The sequence below is a fragment of the Pseudochaenichthys georgianus genome, chromosome 4 (genome assembly GCF_902827115.2).
Source record: "Pseudochaenichthys georgianus chromosome 4, fPseGeo1.2, whole genome shotgun sequence".
Lineage (NCBI taxonomy): Eukaryota > Metazoa > Chordata > Actinopteri > Perciformes > Channichthyidae > Pseudochaenichthys > Pseudochaenichthys georgianus.
The window spans coordinates 18,787,495-18,808,978 of NC_047506.1; the positions used below are offsets into that span (position 1 = coordinate 18,787,495).

Here is a 21,484-nt window from a genome sequence, read left to right on the forward strand (position 1 = left end):
TATAATAACATATTGCAGAAAATAAGCTAAATATAAAATGTTTTCTTCACATCAATTGCACTCACAGTGCCCTAAAATATAACTGTATTATTCATACACAAAAAAACTGACCTTTTTAAGAAGAACTGAAACAAAGTGGCTGACAGCATGTTAAAGTTTCTCTACTGTTATTCCCATGTTGTGTCACTGTCTGTTCTCCTGTTGCACTCACTGAAGTGTTTCCTCATTTGAAGTATACGTTTTGTGACACAGGTCTGTACAGTAGATCAGCCTCGATATACTGAATCACGCTGGACATGGAGCACTTTATTCATCAGTGAGTCCACCACTAAAGGAAAATATGGTAAGAAATAGTTATTTGCTATGTTACTAAGTTTATTTGTTAATATATTTGTGAATGGATGATTTACAACTCCTCGATGGCTCCTTTCACCCTTCTGGCCATTTCCTCATACTCGTGTGTCTATGAATAATCTGACTTCTAAAGACCATCCAATTTCATTTTTTTGAAAACCTCAGTTTTCCTCTTACATAAAACATACTATGGAATCACCTTTAAAACCTGCTTTACAACCCTGCAAATACAGGATCTTACCGGCTTGTTTGTAATAATTACATCATTGTCACAGTAGTTGGATTTGGAAAGAAGTGCTCATGCTGCTAATGAAAGAAAGCTCTATCACAGTGGTCAATGATTAACAGTGAGCTCAGTGCAGCTTTACTTCTACTTTTCTAGCTTCCTATCTTCCTTCGAAAGTACACATGTTAATAGCAGTTCAGAAATTCATGTATGATATCATTATTTAAATATAAAGTATCCTGCACTGCAAGTATGTGTGCAACTTTATCAATTATTTTAATTATCCATTCATCTAAGAAATGTATGTCTATAAATGATTAAGGGTGATTAATGGTTTGGTCTTTAATATCTCTTTGACTTTCTCAAATATCAATGTAATGTCTGTTACATTTTTTCAGATCAAAGCCAAAAGGATGAACAATTAATGTATCTATTAATCAATTATCAATAAACTTAGTGAAAGAAATGTCTGACCTTCGTCCAATCGGTTAGTCAACTAATATTTGTAGCTGTACCTATGAATAATTAAATAAATGAATTACATAAACTGCATGTTCTCTGTTTCAGAGACTGACTGCTACCTAAATATAGTCACTCGTACTTTATCCAGCTTATTCTGCATAGGTTAGTGCATTTCAAGATCATTTAAGGAGTTCTGACAAACTTATAATAATTTAAATAAACATTTTAACCAATTCGTTTTACTGTGTGTAAACTTAACGGAGAACAGAAGACTTCCCTTGAAGTCAGTGATATTTACGATAACAAATGACATACCAGAAAATATTTTAAGGTACAATTTCAATGTAAATTGTGAATGTACTCAATCACATTTTATTTGTTGACATGACTTTTTTCCTCAAGTTTCTCACTTTTTTGTAAATAAAATATGTGTTCTTAGTGTTATCCTGCACAGCAACTGTGTGGTGACCCCGTTTTAAAAACTGCAATAAAATGTCAGACGACAGACACACACTTAGATGCACGCACACACTTTTGTTGAACCCCATCTGCGTGTCGTGTGTGTTTGTGGTGTGGAGAGAGGTTTTCGTCTGTTTCCTGCGAGCACAGCTTGCAGCTTATTGGTGCAGGAGGTGAGAGTGAGGTGAGAGTGTTTCTATGGTAACCGGCGCAGGATGCTGGCTAAGTTACGGAGGTGTGCGGTGGTGATCACTTCCTGCTCTTCTTCACACCGTGAAACTTTAGATGTTCAGACAAAATATGGTGTAATGCCTTTGTTTTCATCATGTTTTCAGTTCGTCAACATAACAGAGAACAAGAAAACAGAAAATGTAACTATTTACAACAAAAGTTCCTTTTATTATTATTATTATTAATTTTCATCATTTTACCTCCTTGCTTTGAGACCATTGCTCTTTTAACCGCCTATTCAGGTTGAACACAACCAATGATAGTATTTCTGTCTGACGACGGACTTTAAGAGCTACTATAAAGATGCTCACCTGAAAGTCATGTGACTTCTTATTTTTATAAGAAACCTCTGCATACTTAGAAAAACTTTGCAGCACTGTAAAATGTTTTAAATATTATGGGGAAATGTCATAGAATTATCCAACTGCAGTGAGTTTAATAGCTTTTTAATTGAGAGCAACAACAAAAGAGAGCATAAACATTTCTTTATAAGTCTTAAAATCCCCACATAACCGTTTTAAAAGATTATATTGGCTTCATTGGCTCATCTCTAGCATTGTTGTTGTGAAAATCCTTGCTATAACTAACAATTGAACCACTTTGTGTAACATAAATAATGTTTTAATGTAGTGATTGATTTCATTCCATGACTCATTGCAGCAATCTCAGTAAATGTCTGTTCCTCACTCATATCATAATCATTTTGTTGAGGAGACTTCTCAGCTCTGAGTAGATCAAAAGAACCAGGAAACTGCAATGTTGCACGGTGCATTCTCACCTAGTAGCGCGAGCGTGGGGGGCATGCCTTGCTGTCTGCTGCGCTGCTGACTTCCTGCTTCAAACACATATCAGCTGCAGTTGAGTTTGTGACTGTGTATTTTTTTTCAGGAGGACAGCGTGGATGTGAAGGCTCTGAGGGCCAGGTTCAACACCAAGCCCATCACCTCACCAGACACCAGCAGCAGAGACAGCGGCTCCCCAAAATCTCCTCAACCCGGCTTTGGTAGACTTCCACTGACAGAGAGCAACCTGGCGCACCACAGACTGTCTCCCACGGTTCCTCTTCCTCCACTGGCTAGCTCAGGCCAGGTGAGGTTCCCGAGGCCGGCAGAATCCATGGCGGCATCCAGACCTCCCCTCCCTCGACCGTCTCCCAGTCCTGGAGTCAGAGCCCCCCTCCAGCCGGCAGACCACAGCAGGGTCAAGCTGAAGGAGGAGATGCTGCAGAACATGATGCTGAGGCACCAGAGGCCTCCAATCCCCAAACAAGCCCCAGCTCACACCACCCCTCCACCTCTCCGACAGCAGCCCCGAAAGAGGAGCGCAGGGGAGGTGACCCCGCTCAGGAGGCCCCTGCCCCCTGAAGGACCCCTGCCCCCGAAACCCAAACGGCCTCCCAATGTCAACCTGGAGCCATTTCTGAGGCTCAACCGAGGACCCGCCTTTCCTGGTCCCAAAAAGAGTGACGGTAAGTCTCGGGCTTATTTCTCACAGTTTTTAAATCATGCACGACTAAATTGATAAATGAAATTACGAAAATACATTGCTGAATGTGTGTAAATATGTGTGCTGTGATTTCCCCAGCAGGTTCCTCAGGATCAGGGGGAAGAAAGATGTCTTTACCTGCCGTCCTCAGTCCTCCGAAACCGCCACAACGATGCAACAAACCCAGGCTGCCGCACCAAATGGCCTCCATGTGAGTCTTTAGATCACGTAATGCTGGTGTTATACCAATACATGCAGGAATCTACATACAATTAATTATTCTACATCTTCAGATAGACAATAAGTCATACATAAATCACTGAGAATGCCACAGTAAAATCAAATTCTCATCTTCATCACAGTTGACAGGATGTTAAGATTGCAGGGAGGAAGACGTGGGAGAATCTACAACTATCTTTAACATTTGCAGCGTCCAGATGTCAGGTGGTGAACCAACCAATTGCTGAATAACAAGCAAGAAAAATGTGTTGCTTATTGATTGCAGGGACATTGAAGATAACCAGGACTACTATGATGACATTGGAAGCTTTGAGAAGAACGGTAACAATGGCATCTTGTTTGTTTGTGCATCACTGCAACTATTTCTGTTTTTACACCTTTGTTCCTCTAACACATTTTAAGTTATTCAGAAAAGTGAAACAACTTATATTTTCCTCGTGATGTTTCTTCACAGAGTCCTGGAGCGACAACAGTTCACAGTGTGTGGACGAGGTAAGGACATTTGAACTTACCGTGAAGTGAATACGCCTCCCATTTTTAAGAATTTAAAAAGGGTGTTATTTTCTGTGAGACAACGCTCTTTCCTCAAACCAGATCATAAAGTTAGAATAACGTTTTATAAATGTTAGTTTAATGATTGACAGGCTCAAATATTCCTTTATATTAATATTGTAAATGACAATTAAGCTGTCACGGATGGCATTCCCTTTTAATCTAATAAACCTGATATATTTTCTTGTTCTGTAAACGTGCAAATTAATCTTTTCTTTTACAGGAAAATGATGACGTGTATGAATTCATAGATGAGTAAGTATACACGTTCTTTCTTTATCATTAAGCGCTCTGCTGGTTAAAAGTAGAAAGTGGCCGCAGTGAACACGAAGCAGGACAGAAAACAGAAAGTGCTTCTATTAGTTTTGTTACTGCTATTGTTATTTTTGTACCTACTGAAGCAGCAACAACCACTCTTTCAACTATGATAACCTAAAAGGCTTTGCAATTTGAGTTTGTTCATTTGACACAACTTCTCTTTAGGAAACAGCACTCTAATGTGTAATATCTGTTTGGTTTAACAGGATGTCTTTGGCAAGCAACATTAAATGTGCAACAGAGTGTTTCTGTAATTCAACATATTTCCTGTTAGGTATTGTTGTCACCTATGTAATGTGCAACACTGTTGTTAAGACATTTGATTTCCCATTTTAACAACAATTATACAACTGTTTCCAAGGTGTAAAAAATAGAACATCAACATCAGTCTAACATTAGCATATAGCAAGCACAGATTCAAAAAGCAACTGTCATGGCCATAGATTCTTGTAGTTGCTTCATTTATATGTAGTAAAATGTGTAATGAAGTAATGAACTGTTTTGAAAATGTTTGAATTGTTCCTTTAAAGGGATCAGGTGGAGAAAAACCGGTTGAATAGTGAGAAGCAAAACAAAATAGATGAAAAGAAGCAACAAGCACAGGAGAAGAGAGATCAGATGGAGCGTCAGAAGAGAGAACATGACTTGAGGAAGAACTTTCAGGTACGGACAAAATACGCCCTCCATGAAAAACCCTAAGTCCAGTTTCTGTCACAGAAGATCAGAAAGCATCACTAAGTTAACTTGGGTGGTAGTTTAGAAAATCACCACCTGCAAAAACAGGAATGCCTTTTATATATCAGGATATATTTAAGGCTAATAAACTATTCAGGTTCTTCTAATAGTTAGGTAACCTATTTCCAACTTCATGAATGTTATTTACAAAATCTATGTTTTTGCTTAAATTTGTAACACTTAAATCCTTAAGCATTGAGTTTCTTCAAATCCAGTCACACTTTCTTTCTGTCTTCCTATAGTTACAAGGGGAGGTGGAGGTCCTTCATACAGCCAGAGTCAGACATGACTGGCATGGAGTAGGAAAACTGGACATTAGCGTACGACAAGGAGAGAGCGTGGAGATCCTCCGGGTGAAGAACAACCCGGGAGGCAAATGGTTGGCTAAGTCTGTCAATGGAAAATGTGAGTTTCAATTAGAATATCTATCAAACATTTTTAGAAAATGTCAAGTCTTTATAAGGACTATTTTAAGGTTAGTTTATCAATTTGAAGACATTTTGTGAGGGCCTTGCTTGACTGTAACTTGACTTTGTTATGTTTGCGAAGATATTATGTATCATGTTTTGCAGATGATACTCAACTCTATCTGTACAACCAAAACATCCTTGTGACCTTAATGCTTTACACCTGTTAGTCTCAGTCTTGATGTTTACATTCTCAGTGTCTGTTTTTCTTGTTGTAACTTATATAGAATATGCTAGCAACTAGGGAAGCAAAGATGATGTCTTAATATAAGAAAATAACGGACTGGAGGAGGGCAACAAAGAAGGTTATAAAGCAAAGCAGGTAGCATTTTCCCCAGTGAGAAAGTGAGACTGTTGTTGGTTGTTTTTCCAGCAAGTCAGTAACAATTTGTTCAAGAGGATATCACCGTTCTTGCTTTGTACTATTTGTAACTAATTTGCCCATAGTGATACATGTTTTTATAGATCCAAATCCAACCTTTTCCAAACAGAAATGTAAGACTTTGTGGTTGTGGTTTCATAGATACCCAGTGATAACATTGATTATCATTATTTGCATTAGATGGACCTGTGTTGCTTCACACACTGATTTGTCATAATTCATATCTTTGTGTTGTGTCACCTTGCAGACGGTTACATCAGTAACACATGTGTGGATGTTGACTATGAAGCAGTGAAGCGCAAACTGCTCCAGTCCAGAAAGATAGAAACACCGCCTTTGCCTCCACCACCTCCTGACCCCCCGCTGATGTTAAATGTGGATTCCACAAGTAAAGACAGGTACAGCTGTCAGATGATCATGTGTGTGTTATACTGGGAGAAATGTTTTTTTCAATGATTGTTTCACAAGCATTTTATCCTTAAATTCTGTTATGAACCTTATTATATGGTGCTTTCTAATTTTCAACCATGTCTTTCAAACTAACATGAAATGTTTCCTCTCATCTCCAGCATGCTTCCGGACGATGGTAAGTGACACTTTAACATTACTGAATGATTAGGATTAAACAATAAATAGTAAGGGTTTCACATTAGAGATTCATAAGGTTACAACACTTACTGCTGGGGAACAATCTTAAAAAGTGTTCTTATTCAAGTATTGTGTAAAATAACTGATAACTGAAATATACATCATTTGATACAAAAACACACATTATTTTTTTTTAAATGTGGTTGCCTGATTGTTTCAAAAGATGATGGTTCTGACAAGATGATTCTAGTTTTGGTTTACTGTACTTTTCGTTTTGACCTCAGACGACTATGATGACGTTCAACCAATGGGTGAGGATTTCCCACCACCACCGCCTGAAATCAGGTACCTATTTACATCTTGACACTGAAAGGGAACAGGAAATAAGAGCTTGAGAAATGACAACTTGATTATCTGTTAAATCATTATAATCTTTATTTCCAGCTTTGATCCTAAAGTTGGAAAGGAGCTAAGAAATAAATTTAAGGTAAATATTTCTTACACTTTCACATCCGATTATTTATCTGTAAATAAGAGTGGTATATGAGCATAGCAGGGAAAGAAACATTGTATATTGTTCATTATCTCTTCCTGAATCATTTATACAACAGAAACAAACATGCACACACCTCAATGACAAAAAGCGTTATTTCCAGATGAGGCATACAGTATGACACCAACATCTCAGAGTGCCCTTAAGACAATTACTGAAAATGCTCAAAATGAATCACTCCTACCTGTTGTTTCCCAGTATGAAGGGCCTCTTAGAGTACTCCACACCATGATGGTGGATCCTAATTGTGTCATCAAGAAGCCAGGAGGGAAGGATCTGCACGTGACTAATGGAGAAGTTGTGGACATTATCCAGCTCACCAACAGCAAGAAAGCTCTGTGTTGTAACCAGTGTGGAAAATGTATGCAAACACTTCACATCCATTTGATTTTGATATGATTAGTAAACCTAAAGCCATGCTTTTGGCTCTGTGAGGCTGTCTTAGCAGCTCGGCCTAAACCAAATGTTAACAACAGCTTGTTTTCTTATGTTTTCTTTATAATTACATGACAAGAATTGAATGACTATGCTAATCTTCCTAGTGTGCATGATAGTGTTTGACATAATGTCTGTTTTGTATTAACTCTCACAGATGGTTATGTGTCCAGAGCTCTTCTTCTTCCAATGTAAGTGAATCTTCATCAGTTTTAATTGTGATCCAACATTTGCTCTACTTCAGTTTAGTCCTCATACTTTAAATAAATACCCTTTTACTTAAAATGTATAAACCTTCATGTAAATATGAAATATGCTATATATATATATATATATATATAACTATGCGCAATATTATTATTAATAATGCTATGATAACGTGCAATTACGTAACTGCTACTACGTTTTATTTTTTGCACTACTAACTACTAAATACTGCTAATAATTGCATTGATTGTGTGACCATGTTTCATGTTGTCTGTAGATATTTAATTGCTCTTTTTGCTGCACTTTTAGTGTACAGTTTTGCTGTTGTGCTGCTGTGTTTATTGTGTTTATTGTATTTTGTTACTCTGGCACAACAATTTCCTTCGGGATAAATAAAGTCTGATCTTATCTTATCTTAAACAAATGTTTTGCTTTAATGACAGCTACACTTTGACTTGGGTTGTTTAATAGAGTTTGTTGTTGTTGTTTTGGAGAATGAAGATACAGTTGTACATATACATATTTTATTTTTAGTAATCTAAAAATGTCATATTCAATGCCTTCTTAAATATAATGTGTTGTAATCGACGTTTCCAGTAAAAAATGTATAAACTCAACATCATAACATAGCAACAAGTTTTAGATCTAGAAAAATATCAATAGAAGAAACTGTTCTTGTTTTAACATCACTCTCCCTTTGCAGGGAAGGAGACATTTACGACGATGTTGACTATTTATGTGGTGAGTTATCTTTGGATATATCCTGTAATAAATGCAAACTGCACCGCTGTCATTTATTTCTCAAGCTCATGGGTGTTGTTTATACTTATTTATAATGATTGTTGTGTTTTTATTTTATATTTCAGACGTCTACGACAACGACTCTCCACACTGATTATCGAAACCTGAAAACAAAACAAACACTCACACAGTAAGAGAGAGAGAGAGATTGGAGGGGAAAGAGAGAGACTAAAGATAAAAAAAACTATGTGAAAATGTAAGATATATAAAACGATATAACTAACAACATATACATTTTTTACTTCACCAGTTGCATTAGATTAAGCAGGATTCAATCGAGAGGATTTATATACCAAAACATTTTATAAAACTAAAGGAACGGAAAATTAGAACACGCACGCACGCACGCTCGCACGCACGCTCGCACGCACGCACGCACACACACATCAATGCATTGTTTGCCAAACTGCTTGTATAGAAAGTGAATACACTATTAATGGAGCTTTGTGTATTGCTCAACTCTGGGATAATTTAAAAATAAATGAAATGTGTTTTTTTTACTGTTAATTAATTGTTTTTTCATTTGAATATATGTTCTTCTTTTGAATAAAAAAGAAAATGCCTAGACCCTGGAAGTGTTTTTTTTTGTCAAGTAGCAGAGAAAGACTCTACCTATATACGTTGATAACCATCCAACATAATTGACAACCAATTCATTGATGGTCATTACAGATCATGAAGGAATGTGATTTGATAAAACAGATTTAGATAATGCCTAAATAGGTATTGGATAAAGTAAGAGAAATAAAAGTGTTGTATTTAAAGCATAGACTGTATATTGTCAGATTATCCCTCATGCCATGAAAAACAAAGTAGGATCACCATGAGATCACTATTAAAAGTGAAATATATTTATCATTTTCAGGTCCATACTTGTATTTTGAGTTTCTACTAGCTTCTTCTAACATATTGACATCCTTTAATGTTAACTTTTTTAACACAAAACCTTATGTCTGCCTGAGCAGACATAAGGTTTAACCTTTAACATAAGACACTCTGAAATGCTTGACACATGTTGTATTCAATGTGTAACACTAACAGAGAGAAGATGTATGTCACAATTGTGTGGTTCCTGGCTTCCTGCACACACTTGTAACATATGTATATCTAAATTCCACAAAAAAAGAATGTTGTGGCATAATGTGTCCTCATTTAAACCCTATATGTTGACACACATCAAGCAAAACTAAAGTAAAACACACCACAGATTTAATTGTTTACTAATATTGTAATTGTGTAAAGAAAAACACATCTATTTCTTATAGTATAAATTATCATGAAGTACATTTAAAAAAATACTCTCACATCAGCCAGTAGTGTTGTAATGATGCTGCCCAAACTCAAGAGGGCAGCAGTGCAGCATCGCACGAAGAAGAAAAAAGAACGAAGAACAAGTTCGTGCACTGGGGTACTTCCTGTTTCAAAGTCCAGCTGGTAACAGTAAATAGTGGATATGTTGTTGTGCAGGATCTTTATAAATCACTGTTTATTTATTTAACCATATCGTGAGAGAGTTTGAGCAACAGACAGACATGCAGCCGTCTGTGGAGTCTCTGGTCCGACTGCTGGAGTCATACAGAGGAAGAGATAAAGTTGTAAGTACCCATGTGGTTTATATTTACATGATCATGGGTGCAGAACACACATTAGTTTTCGTTTTATACATCACTCATTCTACCTGAGTGTACACCCGTTAGACACAAAACAGAATCCTGTATTACTAGGTTTGAAAGGTAATGTTGATGCCTTATAAACCCTTAAGATTGTGACGCTTAGTAGTACTGAAACAGTATAAATAAATACTAGTACAGTAGAGTTAGGGTATTTTTCTGATTTCATTTGTATTTTGCTCTGTGATATTCAGGTAACATAATAAACCTAATAATTGGTTGTTTAAATTGAAATTATTTCCAGAGAAAGTAAATACAATTAGAAGTATATCAAATAATATATAAAAACATAATCTATTAAAGATCAATTAAACACAAATTACAAAGTCACAGATTAATAGCACCATAGTCATCGAGTCTAGAATATTTGTAAACGGTGTACATCTGAATAAAATATAATATGAATAGGTGATGACAGCCTACTTAGTTTTTCTGTATAAATGTCAAACTATAATAGAAATACATTCAGATTGTTTTCACTTTAGAATCCATCATTTCTACAGATGTTAGTTGCAATACATTTATACTAGACCTGATGCACTGCAGTTTCTTTCCCCTGAGGGTATTTGTCATTTCATGAATAAAGCCATAATTCAAAACATATGAATCATATGAAGCTTATTAGACAGTGGCACTTTTCATAACCTTGAAAAGGACAACAGAAAATAAGATAAACATTGACACAAGTCTTCTTATTGATAAACAGTCACGTTTCTTTTCTCCGCTGTTTGTCTTTCCAGATCAGGACGGCCTGTTATGGCTCGCAGCTGGTCGGAGGAGCCCTGTCCCGGAGAGCAGAAGCTGACAATTCATCCCATCGTCTGGGAAAACGTCTACTGCTGTTCTCTGCTCAGCTCAGCCACTGCCGCACGGTGCTGAGGCTGTTTGATGATCTTTCCATGCTGGCCTACTCCAAGAGCTATGGGTTTGGAGGAAAGGTGAGCCACAAAACAAATCTCTGCTCCCCTCTTTGATAAATCTCATAATCTGAAAACTTCTTCACTTTAACATATTGAGTTACTATTCAATAGCTACAGTTCCTATGAAGCTTTGACAGTGGTTGTCTTTGCAAAGACTCAAGATGCACTTTTGAATAATAACATTTTTAATAAAAAGTAGGGCTTTGTTAAAATGGCAAAGTGCAGCAGTAGATATCAAAATATGAGTACAACATGGACAAAATATAAACATACACTGTTTTAAAACAAATCATTTGTTAGACGCTCTTTGCAAACATTTCTGTTTCTGATAACAATACAGAAAACTTGCATAATGGCATGTCTTTTTAAGGAGGAGGATGCAGGCCTCCGCTGGTTATCGGTGCTAAACAATGTGGCCGACCAGCTGTACTACCCCTGTGAACACATCGCCTGGGCTGCTGACGCTGAGCTGCTCAGAGTGAAGTCTGATAAGTGGTGGGTGCTCAGTACGGTGCTGTGGGGATCCTCGCTGCTGCTGGGAATACTCAGGTCTGACGTCAACTCAACACAAACATCAAATCAAATCTGACTGGAAACACTGACGTAATACAAATGGATCACCAAAATAACAAATGTCACTTATATGACAATTCAGATGTATACATAATTCATACCTAATTATTTCAATGAATATAATATAAGGCTTTATTTACAGTCAATTGAACACAAACAGCAAAAAATAATTATAATATTTGTGACCTGTTTTTAAAGATCTTTAGTGGGAACCAATGGAAATAGTGTAAAGTGAAAATACTGAAAGACAACCAAAAGATTGTTGTTTTTGGTATTTTTATGGGATTAGATGGCAGTAAGAAATATATAGAATAATGACAATCTTATCTTTCAAGAAAATATATTTGTATCGTGTTATTTATTTTTTTACATCTGTTAGAATGCCAATTTGTGTGAATGTTTTGCTCTTTAGATCGCTTCGAGTTTTGATGCTACTGAAGAAGACGTTAAACAGATGTGAGAGCGATGATGGGGGCAACAGCAGGTGTTGTATAAACATTTTGTAACACTTTCTTTGCACCTATTCAAAAGTTGGATGTTCGCAGTGAGAAAGAAAATGTCCTGATGAACCTGTGATTGTCTCCTGCAGTCCCTCTCAGCTCCGCAGACAGATGCGAGGGGAGATTCTCAACATCCTCAGCAGCACAGTTGACCTCAGTAATGCCGTTCATTGGATGCCGCCTGGCTTCCTGTGGGCGGGTCGATTCCCCCCCTGGCTGGTGGGGCTGATGGGCACTATCTCATCTCTGGTTGGTTTGATCCAGATGAACGCCGGAGACAGCGAGGAGACTGACAGCACATAGTGTTCACTGCACTGTGAGGAACAGATGACTGAATGAATGATGTGAACTGATGTAAAATGATGTAGTGAAAGGATGTTTAGCAGATCTTTATATATGCGATCAGAATCTACTCAGAATGTAATAAGTAAGTAGATAAGTAGACTTTTTGCCAATCATCCAAGTGCTTCATCAGCTGTGATTGAAAGCGTCTTTAGAAAGTGTCAGAAATGAATGAATCAATTAATGAAATGTATGTTAGTCGTTACTTACAGATGTATTTACATTTTCAGACAGCAGTATTCAGATCCTACATTACAATGAGTTCCTAATGACGTTGGGGTTCATTGGAGGCCACTCCATGGTGTAAAATGTATGGACTTCAGCACATACGACCTCCTATTATCTCCTACTTACTGGGATGATAATAGCTAAAAATGGTTGCCTTAAATAATTATACACTCCTTATAACTAATTTTCAATCATGCATTGATGAATTAATCATCACACTGTTTTTGTGTTTTTCATGAGTTGGCCAGTTGGAATACTCAAATTAGAAATTACATAACAGCAATTTATATAAACAGATTTATACTGAAGTGATTAAATGTTCAAAGTGTACACGCAGCTTGCCATGTAAATTGAATTATGCGTTACGTTATTGTAGATTATGATTATTATTATTTTTTAATAAATTGAATTGTCCTTTGTTGGATCGTTTTATCGATGTTTGATTAAACAGGTCTGTACGCGTCAACATGACGTGAGCATCTGTTGCCTTCAGGGGCCGATGGACGGGTCGGGAATGAGATAAATAGTTTATTTAGCGCATTTTCCATTTTATCTGCTCTCTGATAACACAGAGAGTTGCAAGCAGCTATTGTCTGAGATCGCATGATGTAGTATTGTTAGATGTGCCAAGAGCAAGGACTGTCGTAGGTAAGACAGCTTTTATATGCGCAGCTCCACTTGCTTGGAACAATCTTCAGCAAGAATTGAAACTGAGCAATCTCATTCCTCTGCATGTTTTTAAAGCTAGGCTAAATGAAATGCTCGTTGATACTATGGGCACTTGTAAATGTCTATAACTATGTAAATGTATCCTGTAAATATAATGTATGATGTCCTTTATTGTTTTATGTTTCATGTGGAACCATATGCTGCAGGTCTCCCTTGAAAAAGAGATCGATGATCTCAATGGGACCAATCTGATTAAATAAAGGTTTGAAATGAAATGAAATGATTAACCTTATATAAATAACCCGCATTTTTCTTTTCAAGAGCAGGGTTTTATTTAATCTGTTTTTATCTTATTTAATTGTTACAAAAAAATTACTTTAGGGACGCTACTTTAAGTATAAATAGCATCGTTAAATAAAACAAACTAAGAAGTTAATATTTGTGTTTAGTTGTTGTCTCAGGACTAGAAAAAGTGCCGTCAATATGTTGTGGTTATATGTCATGTGATTTAAGCAAAAGAGGAATAAGAAACAAAAATACTGATGACAACTGGGAAGTAACAACAGCGCGTGAACGCACCACAGCCACAGAGACCGTGAATAAATAAAAGCTGTCGACTCGACAACAATGACAAGAAAACTCAGTTTTACACCGTAACTTTCTTTAAACTCTTGGATTATGTGATATAATATTATGTCACCGTGCTGCTGCTGTTAATATGACGAATAAAACAAAGCCAAAGTTTAGGAAAATAAGTGTTTGCCAAACCACGTCAAATCATCTGTCGTGGCACCCAGAGGAGTGTGTGGGCACAAATAAACCGAGAAAGACGCAATAAATCAGGTGAGAGTTGTCTTTTCGATGCCTAAACAACAGTTTTTAACACAGAACTTCCATATGTTGTTAATGAGCTCCCATTGGCTTGTTGTAGGTTTTAATTAGCTAGTTAGCATTGAGCTAATGTCACATTAAGTCTACTTTTTATCGCCAAATTGAGATGTAGGATTGAGTATTAGAGGGTGTTTTACAGGATCCCAATTTGATTCGTTTTCTAAAACAGCCAGCATGACCTTTTTTCTGAAACCCTGGCTTCCTCGGTTCAACCTCTGTGGAATACACATGAATGCGTCTTTTGTGACCCAGTATCCAAAACAGAGATATTATGTTGCATTGAAATGTATGTGATCCCAGCTGAATGAGTTTTCATTCAGAAAGGTTTCATAAATAGGCTTTGAGGGTCTGTTTTATGGTTGCACATATTGCACATGTTGTCCTTGTACTTTGAACTTTAGGCTTGTTTCTTTATCTTGATGGTCATGATGTTGTGTGGTTGTACATCACATAGTGCTATAGCTTTAACAAGTGGTGTCTTCTTGCACAAAATACTTTACATGGGATAGTTTTGTTGTGTTTTCTCCAGGCAGTTGTGTTAGTGCTGTAGCTCTTATGCATGCAGATAGAAGCTAAGTGAACCCATTTTCTCATGGCCTCTTAACTTCATTATGTTTTTCTCAAATAGGCTGTCTTTTAAAATGGACTCAGACGTCTGCCCTGTCTATCAGCCCGACTCCTTGTGTTCTGCTACTGTCCCCGTCGATGAAGCCTCTGAGGGTGGGGCCAGAAGACAGACTGAAGCAGCTCCGCCAGGTTCAGAGGTGGAAGATGTTGAATCCTACAACCTGATCGAGCCTCCTCCGTTAGACTGGAGGTCTGATTCCTCCAGTGAGGCGGGCTCCGAAGATGACCTGGAGGACCCCACCTTCCCTCCTTCTGCTGACAGTCTGGACAAGGCCACTCCGAATGAGCCAGTTTTACTATCTTTGAGTGACACTCTGGCTATGATCGGCGTGAACCTGCAGGAGCTTGTGGGAGCTGTTTCAGAACCAGTACATGTGGAGGTAGAATTGGATGAAAAGGAAGAAACAGTTGAGAAGGAAGAGGAGGTGAGGGTTGAGGATTTGGAGGATGCTGGGCATTGCCAGGAGGAGATATGTGTCGTGGAGCAAAGGGTGAATGAAGAAGATGTGGTGTTGGCTATCAGGAGATCAGATGATGAGGATGAAGACCACAGCCGCATCCACAGCCTGCTCAGTCAGCTGCAGCTGCTGGGGGAAGAGCCTCAGACCACCTGCCGGACACCCCCCCACCTGGCCCAGCAGCAGTACTCCGACCTCTGCTCCCCCTCCCTCTTAACAGACGACAGCACTGAGTCCACCGGGCTGCTGTTCTCTAAGAGCCACCAGAGAGACCTGCAGGGTCTGCTGCAGTACACAGAGATCAGAGCCACACCCAGCCCCCCCGGTCAGCCCCACAGAGGAGACATGGACGCTGTGGTGTCCGTTTCCTACAGCCAGGAGGACGCTCACAGGTTCTGGGGACATAATGGTCAACAGCAGCTACAGAGGGAGGACTCGCTGCCCGATGAGGAGTATCCTGAGCCTGTGTGGATGAAGATGGGCGAAGAGCCTCCGGAGGAAAAGGAGGCTGCTGCTGCAGAGAGCGAGCAGGTAGGTTCAGGCTCTATTAAAGAAAATATAAATGATAGACTCCAAAATGTGCTTGACCAGATTCATTCATAGATTTCGTCTCTACTAAACAAAATATGAATTCATTCTAATACATTTTGAAATACATAGTGTTTTGTATCCCACACATTTGTGTAAGAAAGATTTGTGTCAATTCAAAGGAACTCAACACATATTAAATTAGATAAGATGAATTGCATTTGTTTATCAAAAGAGTTGTTGAAATTGAACCAATGATAACATGTTTTAATGTCATCTTAAATGATAAATTAGGCAAATTGTAATATTTGAAATTCTCCTGAACGGTTTTGATTTATTATTTTAAAACCATGTTATTAGATCTTGACAGTTTAATAATGTCTCTATTTACTGTCATAACAGAGTGCAGATCATCCTTCATATAAAGACGGTAAGTCACGTAAAATCACCTTTTTATGATTTCTTCTGTGTCAAATCTTATTAAAAAAATAAATAAGGAGAAGTCCTGGTCTGCTTTAATTTATAACCGATGATATATGTATTTTACTCCTGTAGTGCCTGGTCCATGTGACCCTGAAGATCTGTTGGATGGAGTGATCTTCGGTGCCAAGTACCTGGGATCCACTCAGTTAAAATCTGAGAAGAACCCGTCTACAAACGCCCGTATGTCGCAGGCTCAGGAGGCTGTGGACCGCATTAAGGTGAACTCAAATAAAACATATTCTCAGAGTGGGCACTGAAGCACAGCAGATGTTGTTGTTTTGTCATGGATTTTTTTTCTAATTAGAAATACTAGTTTTAAAATCCCAATTCTTCTATCACGGCTCTAGCTGTTTTTTGATACTGTCATGAAGATAGTCATACACATCTTATCAGTGTGACTGGTTCTGTTTCAGGCTCCAGAGGGAGAATCCCAGCCAATGACAGAGGTGGATCTGTTCATCTCAACACAGCGAATCAAAGTTCTCACTGCTGACACTCAGGTGTGTTTTTGTCTCGTTCATTGACTTTACTTTGATATTTCAGGTTATGCATCATCTCAACATACTGCACATATATCTAAAAAATAACCATAGTTTTAGGGTGTCTTTTTTATTTAATTTATTTAGTTAACATTTTGGTTTCAGTCGTAGTTTACAAATGATATGCTTTAACATATTTTTATTTGATCTCCCATACCAGGACCATGATATTTTAAATTATTACCTGTAATCAAAAGGAATCTTTGGTGTTATCATTTTATCGAATAATTGGGAGCTGAAATAATTTAAAACAAATCTTCAACCTCTCAAACTCAATACATTTAATGAGATAAAATGGCTGCAAGATTTGACATATATGAAACTTGTTTTTTTCTACAAGGCAATACAAACTCAGCTGAAAAAAACCTAGAAAAAGAAAGGTGTTATTTGTAATGGATAATCTATTTTAAGCAAGTCTCTGCAAGTTGAATTGAAAAGCAAACCTTCCTGTCTTCTCTCGTCTTCTATTTTCATTAACACATTCATGTCTTGTCTCCACTCAGGAAGCCATGATGGACCACGCTCTGCAGATGATCTCTTATATTGCAGACATCGGCACCATTGTGGTTCTGATGGCACGAAGGAAACGTAAAGGGCAGGATGCTGACCCCGCCTCCAAGTCTTCCTCCACATCCTCCTCTGTGCCTCAGAAGAAATACTCAATGATCTGCCACGTCTTCTTATCTGACGATGTGAGTTGATTATGTTTTTGTCATATCATGAACCCAACAGCTGCTACAGGATTACAAAAGAGTTTCCTGTTCTGCTTTTTTTGATCCTCAATGTGGCCACAACTTCATCCTTTGAAATCACCAGTAGAGCATTTAGCTGCAGATAATGTGTTTACTGGAGCATTTAGCTAAACACATTATTAAGGTGTCTTTTGCTCCCCTCAATGTTGCGTCTTTGCTCTGGACAACAGTCTCAGATTCAGCTTGACCTGGTTTCCTTCCCGCAGACAGACAGCGAGTTCTCCTGAATATAAAAATGGTCTGGCGGTCGTCCCAGTTTCCCACTGTTCGCAAGACTGAATAGGGGGAGGAAGGGTCTCTTTTTAGAGCGTAATTAGCTGTGGGATACTGAATGCCATAGGGCCACTGCTTGTACTACTTTTTCCCAACTAAACTGTTAATATATGAAGAGCTGTATAAGAAATGTGTTTTATATATACACAGTATATATACCTTTGTTGTATTTGACTGAGCTGTGTTCAAGCCAATGGTAAAATACTCACTATTGTTACTGTTTTGCAATAGTATCACTAATTAAATGTTGAAATAAATGTATTTATATATCACAGCTTCTCATGGTTTAGTGTTTAACTTTAAAGTGAGATTTACAATGAATAGGGTAACAGATAAGTCACCTTTCACAGGAGTTTTTTGTTGTTTTAGTTTTAGGGTGTGACATGTGTTTTAGGTGCACTGTTTTGCAAATTAACTAATTTGCCTTCATTTGTTCATATGAAAACAAAGGGTAGAAAAGTGAAGGAACAATATTTATTTTGCAAATTGGACCCTCTCCTTGTCTCTTCATCCAGGCTCAGGTGATCGCCCAGGCCATCGGTCAGTCGTTCGGCGTGGCCTACCAGCAGTTTCTCCAGGCCAGCGGCATCAAGGCCAGTGACCTGAGGCCGGGCGAGTACAGTGACTACCTGGAGAGTCAGGAGCTCTACAACGGAGACCTGGCCCACTTCTCCGACTCTCAGAACATCCGAGATGTAAGCACAGTGATTGTGGCTTAGTCTTAACACAAAGCACAGTTGGCTAATTGTTGTTGTTAGAAAAAGACACTAAGAAAGCAATGGGAGTAATCTATAAAGCAAAAACGCAACATTTCTAAGATTAAAGTCCTAAATGTAAGATAAAAAAAAAACACTTGGATATTCAGTGAGATTAAAGTAAAGGAAAAACTCAAATATTTACCAGATTATTTTGTCATGTCACCACATTGCAAGTTATATAAACCTCATCACACCAGAGTAAACCGGTTTACAGGAAATGTCAAAAGCATGCGTTATTGAGGAGTTGTAACAGTATGACACATGTTGATAACCTTGCTATTTCCAATGCGTTCTTTTAAATTTGTGAGTTTGTGCTCTCAATTAAACTTCTTTTAATCCTGGATAAAATCAAAGTTGATATCCTACAGTGGCCCCAATTAGGCGTTGCAGCAGCTGTAATAAACTTGGCTCTATGAATAACAATATATTTCAATACTGACCCTGAAAAAGATAAATATAGAGAAATAATTGGTCAAACAAATAATAATTCTTTCTTTGCTGTCTATCTTAGGTAGCCATCACAAAGGCTGCTGGAGAGATCTTGGGGCTGGCGGTGGTGGAGTCGGGCTGGGGCTCCATCCTGCCCACAGTGGTGGTGGCCAACCTCCTCCACGGGGGGGCGGCTGAGCGCTGCGGAGAGCTGAGCATCGGGGACCGCATCATGTCGGTGAACAGCACCAGCATGGTGGGGCTGCCCATCAACACCTGCCAGAACATCATTCGGGTAAGAAGGGAAGACGGAGTGGAAAATAAAAATTAGAATGACTCTTAGAACCGTACATATTTCAACAGTAATTAAAGTGTTATTGATATTCTGGTGGAATGGCAGAGTTTATTGAATTGATTGTGATTTCTGCCTTCTTTAAAGCAAGTGTTATGTCTTTAGGATGCACTAGATGGCACTGTGTGTTTTGTTTTTACATTGATTTGAAAGTGGATTTAGATATACACTTGGGTTTTAAAGGACCAAGATCGATATTCATCCAGTTGTTTGTAGCAAACCTGAACTAAGAAAAAAAGAGTCAGGGCCGCTATATTTTAAAGGACATTCAAAAATGCTTCTATAATTCATGACATTCACACATAATCCAAACTTTTTTGTTTGTTTCAGGACTTAAAAAGCCAAAAGTTTGTGAAGCTCAGCATCGTCCACTGCCCACCAGTCACCATGGCGATTATTAGGAGGCCAGATCCCAAGTTTCAGCTGGGCTTCAGTGTGGAGGACGGCATTGTGAGTCAATATTAATATTTTCTGTTTGTTGCTATTTAACTGGACTCTGTATCATCCTTAGTTAGTTGTTCTGTTTTCTCCAGTCTGTGATAACATTATCTGCTTATTAGCTATTTGTCTTTATTTGAAAGTAAAACATCTCTTTTTCTGTTTGCAGATCTGCAGTCTGATGCGGGGCGGTATCGCAGAGAGAGGAGGCATTCGTGTTGGTCATCGCATCATTGAAATCAACGGGCAGAGCGTTGTCGCCACAACGCACGACAAGATCATCCAGATCCTGACCAATGCTGTCGGAGAGGTGAGGATGAAATGTTTTTATTTCATAAACAGAAACATAAATACAATAATAGACCTTTCACCTTCTGCTTTATATTATCATGTCATATTTACAGTTACATTACAATTTGTTTCCCTGTTGGCAGATTCATTTGAAGACCATGCCAGCTTCAACATATCGACTTTTAACCGGACAGGAGCAGCCCGTGTTCCTTTGAGCACTGCCTGCTGCTTAAAGGAAAACATACTGCACAGTGTTCAAGCTACCTGGACTTTTGCCAAATTATGGAAATATTATGCAATTTATAATACAGCATAGCATACGCTGTTGTCACACCACTGAATACAACAAACTAGTCTAGCTATATATTTTTAAGATTTTAAATGCAATGTTATATTATGAAAGCTTATTTTAAAGTGACGGGGATAGATGGTAGCTTCCCATTTATATTTCTCTGATATTTAACAATGCAGGCAGTAGCTGAGATACAATGACTCATAAGCATAATATATTTGGCTTCACTTGCTTTTAAAATTGTAGTGAATGGTGTTTAATGTTCTGCACTAGAGTTGTTGGTCTTCCAGCCTGGTGTGTTGCCAGTGTGCCTCAGCTGAACGTGCTAAAAAGAGTGTGTATTACATTATGATGTACCGACAGTCCGTCACGTACACATGCTTATCAACTGTCAGTGTCGGTGTCTGTCAGAGCGCTCTGCTTTATACACACAAAGATTCACGTACTGTGCCTGACAGGACGCCGATATCATGCACAATAAAAGGTAACTGCCTTATTTCATAGAGAGAGAAGGAGATGCGTATATTTTTAATAAATTGTTGTTTTGGATGTTCATTAAAATGATCTTTAAGATCTGTTCTTGATGTTATTTATTAAGAGTCAGTGGTCACTGACTAAATATCATATGCAAAAGATGCTTTTTGATCGGTTCAAAATAAGTGACATACCTACGTACAGCTGATATAGCTCTATACATATTTTGTACTTAACTTGTACTTGTAAACATATTTGGTGAAGATATCAAATTGATGATTACATAGTTCTAAAGAGAATAATGTAATGTTTGCAAGTGTAATGCCATTACTTAATATTTCCTGCTACTTTACTTATTAACTAATATGCAATGTAATCATATGCGGTTGATAATAAAGTGCTGGCTTTTATTTATGTGAATATCGTTATAAGATAGTTTATTACTTATTTTCTGTTATAAATTATTTATCTAAGTCTCTGTGATCATGAACATAACACAGCG

At 37.9% G+C, this 21,484-nt stretch overlaps 3 protein-coding genes across 5 annotated transcripts; all 3 read left to right on the top strand.

Moving 5' to 3' along the window:
* The first annotated feature begins 114 nt into the window (after positions 1–114).
* On the top strand, positions 115–9,062 carry LOC117444926 (FYN-binding protein 1). Of its 2 annotated transcripts, none has more exons than XM_034080311.2 (16): positions 115–343; positions 2,621–3,200; positions 3,317–3,428; positions 3,723–3,778; positions 3,912–3,949; positions 4,233–4,264; positions 4,858–4,990; positions 5,305–5,467; positions 6,159–6,309; positions 6,481–6,497; positions 6,784–6,844; positions 6,944–6,986; positions 7,251–7,413; positions 7,645–7,678; positions 8,398–8,435; positions 8,561–9,062. In XM_034080311.2, the coding sequence occupies exons 1-16, from the start codon at positions 341–343 to the stop codon at positions 8,587–8,589; spliced, it is 1,653 nt and encodes a 550-aa protein (XP_033936202.1). In that variant the 5' UTR covers positions 115–340; the 3' UTR covers positions 8,590–9,062. The 2 variants fall into 2 exon arrangements, with proteins under 2 accessions (XP_033936202.1, XP_033936203.1); XM_034080312.2 differs by having other exon boundaries at positions 116–343; positions 3,320–3,428.
* An 842-nt stretch (positions 9,063–9,904) lies between these two features.
* On the top strand, positions 9,905–13,147 carry pex11g (peroxisomal biogenesis factor 11 gamma). The gene is made up of 5 exons (XM_034081254.2): positions 9,905–10,090; positions 10,906–11,103; positions 11,456–11,634; positions 12,071–12,142; positions 12,248–13,147. Exons 1-5 carry the CDS (start codon positions 10,028–10,030, stop codon positions 12,459–12,461), a joined length of 726 nt encoding a protein of 241 aa, XP_033937145.1. The 5' UTR covers positions 9,905–10,027; the 3' UTR covers positions 12,462–13,147.
* A 102-nt stretch (positions 13,148–13,249) lies between these two features.
* On the top strand, positions 13,250–21,402 carry LOC117445134 (amyloid-beta A4 precursor protein-binding family A member 3). 2 transcript variants are annotated; one of them, XM_034080561.2, is made up of 12 exons: positions 13,250–13,376; positions 13,604–13,659; positions 14,917–15,904; positions 16,304–16,331; positions 16,457–16,602; positions 16,798–16,884; positions 17,427–17,615; positions 18,464–18,643; positions 19,218–19,430; positions 19,818–19,937; positions 20,095–20,235; positions 20,360–21,402. In XM_034080561.2, exons 3-12 carry the CDS (start codon positions 14,930–14,932, stop codon positions 20,429–20,431), a joined length of 2,151 nt encoding a protein of 716 aa, XP_033936452.1. In that variant the 5' UTR covers positions 13,250–13,376; positions 13,604–13,659; positions 14,917–14,929; the 3' UTR covers positions 20,432–21,402. The 2 variants fall into 2 exon arrangements, with proteins under 2 accessions (XP_033936452.1, XP_033936451.1); XM_034080560.2 differs by lacking the exons at positions 13,250–13,376; positions 13,604–13,659 and adding an exon at positions 13,758–14,240.
* The last annotated feature ends 82 nt before the right edge of the window (positions 21,403–21,484 follow it).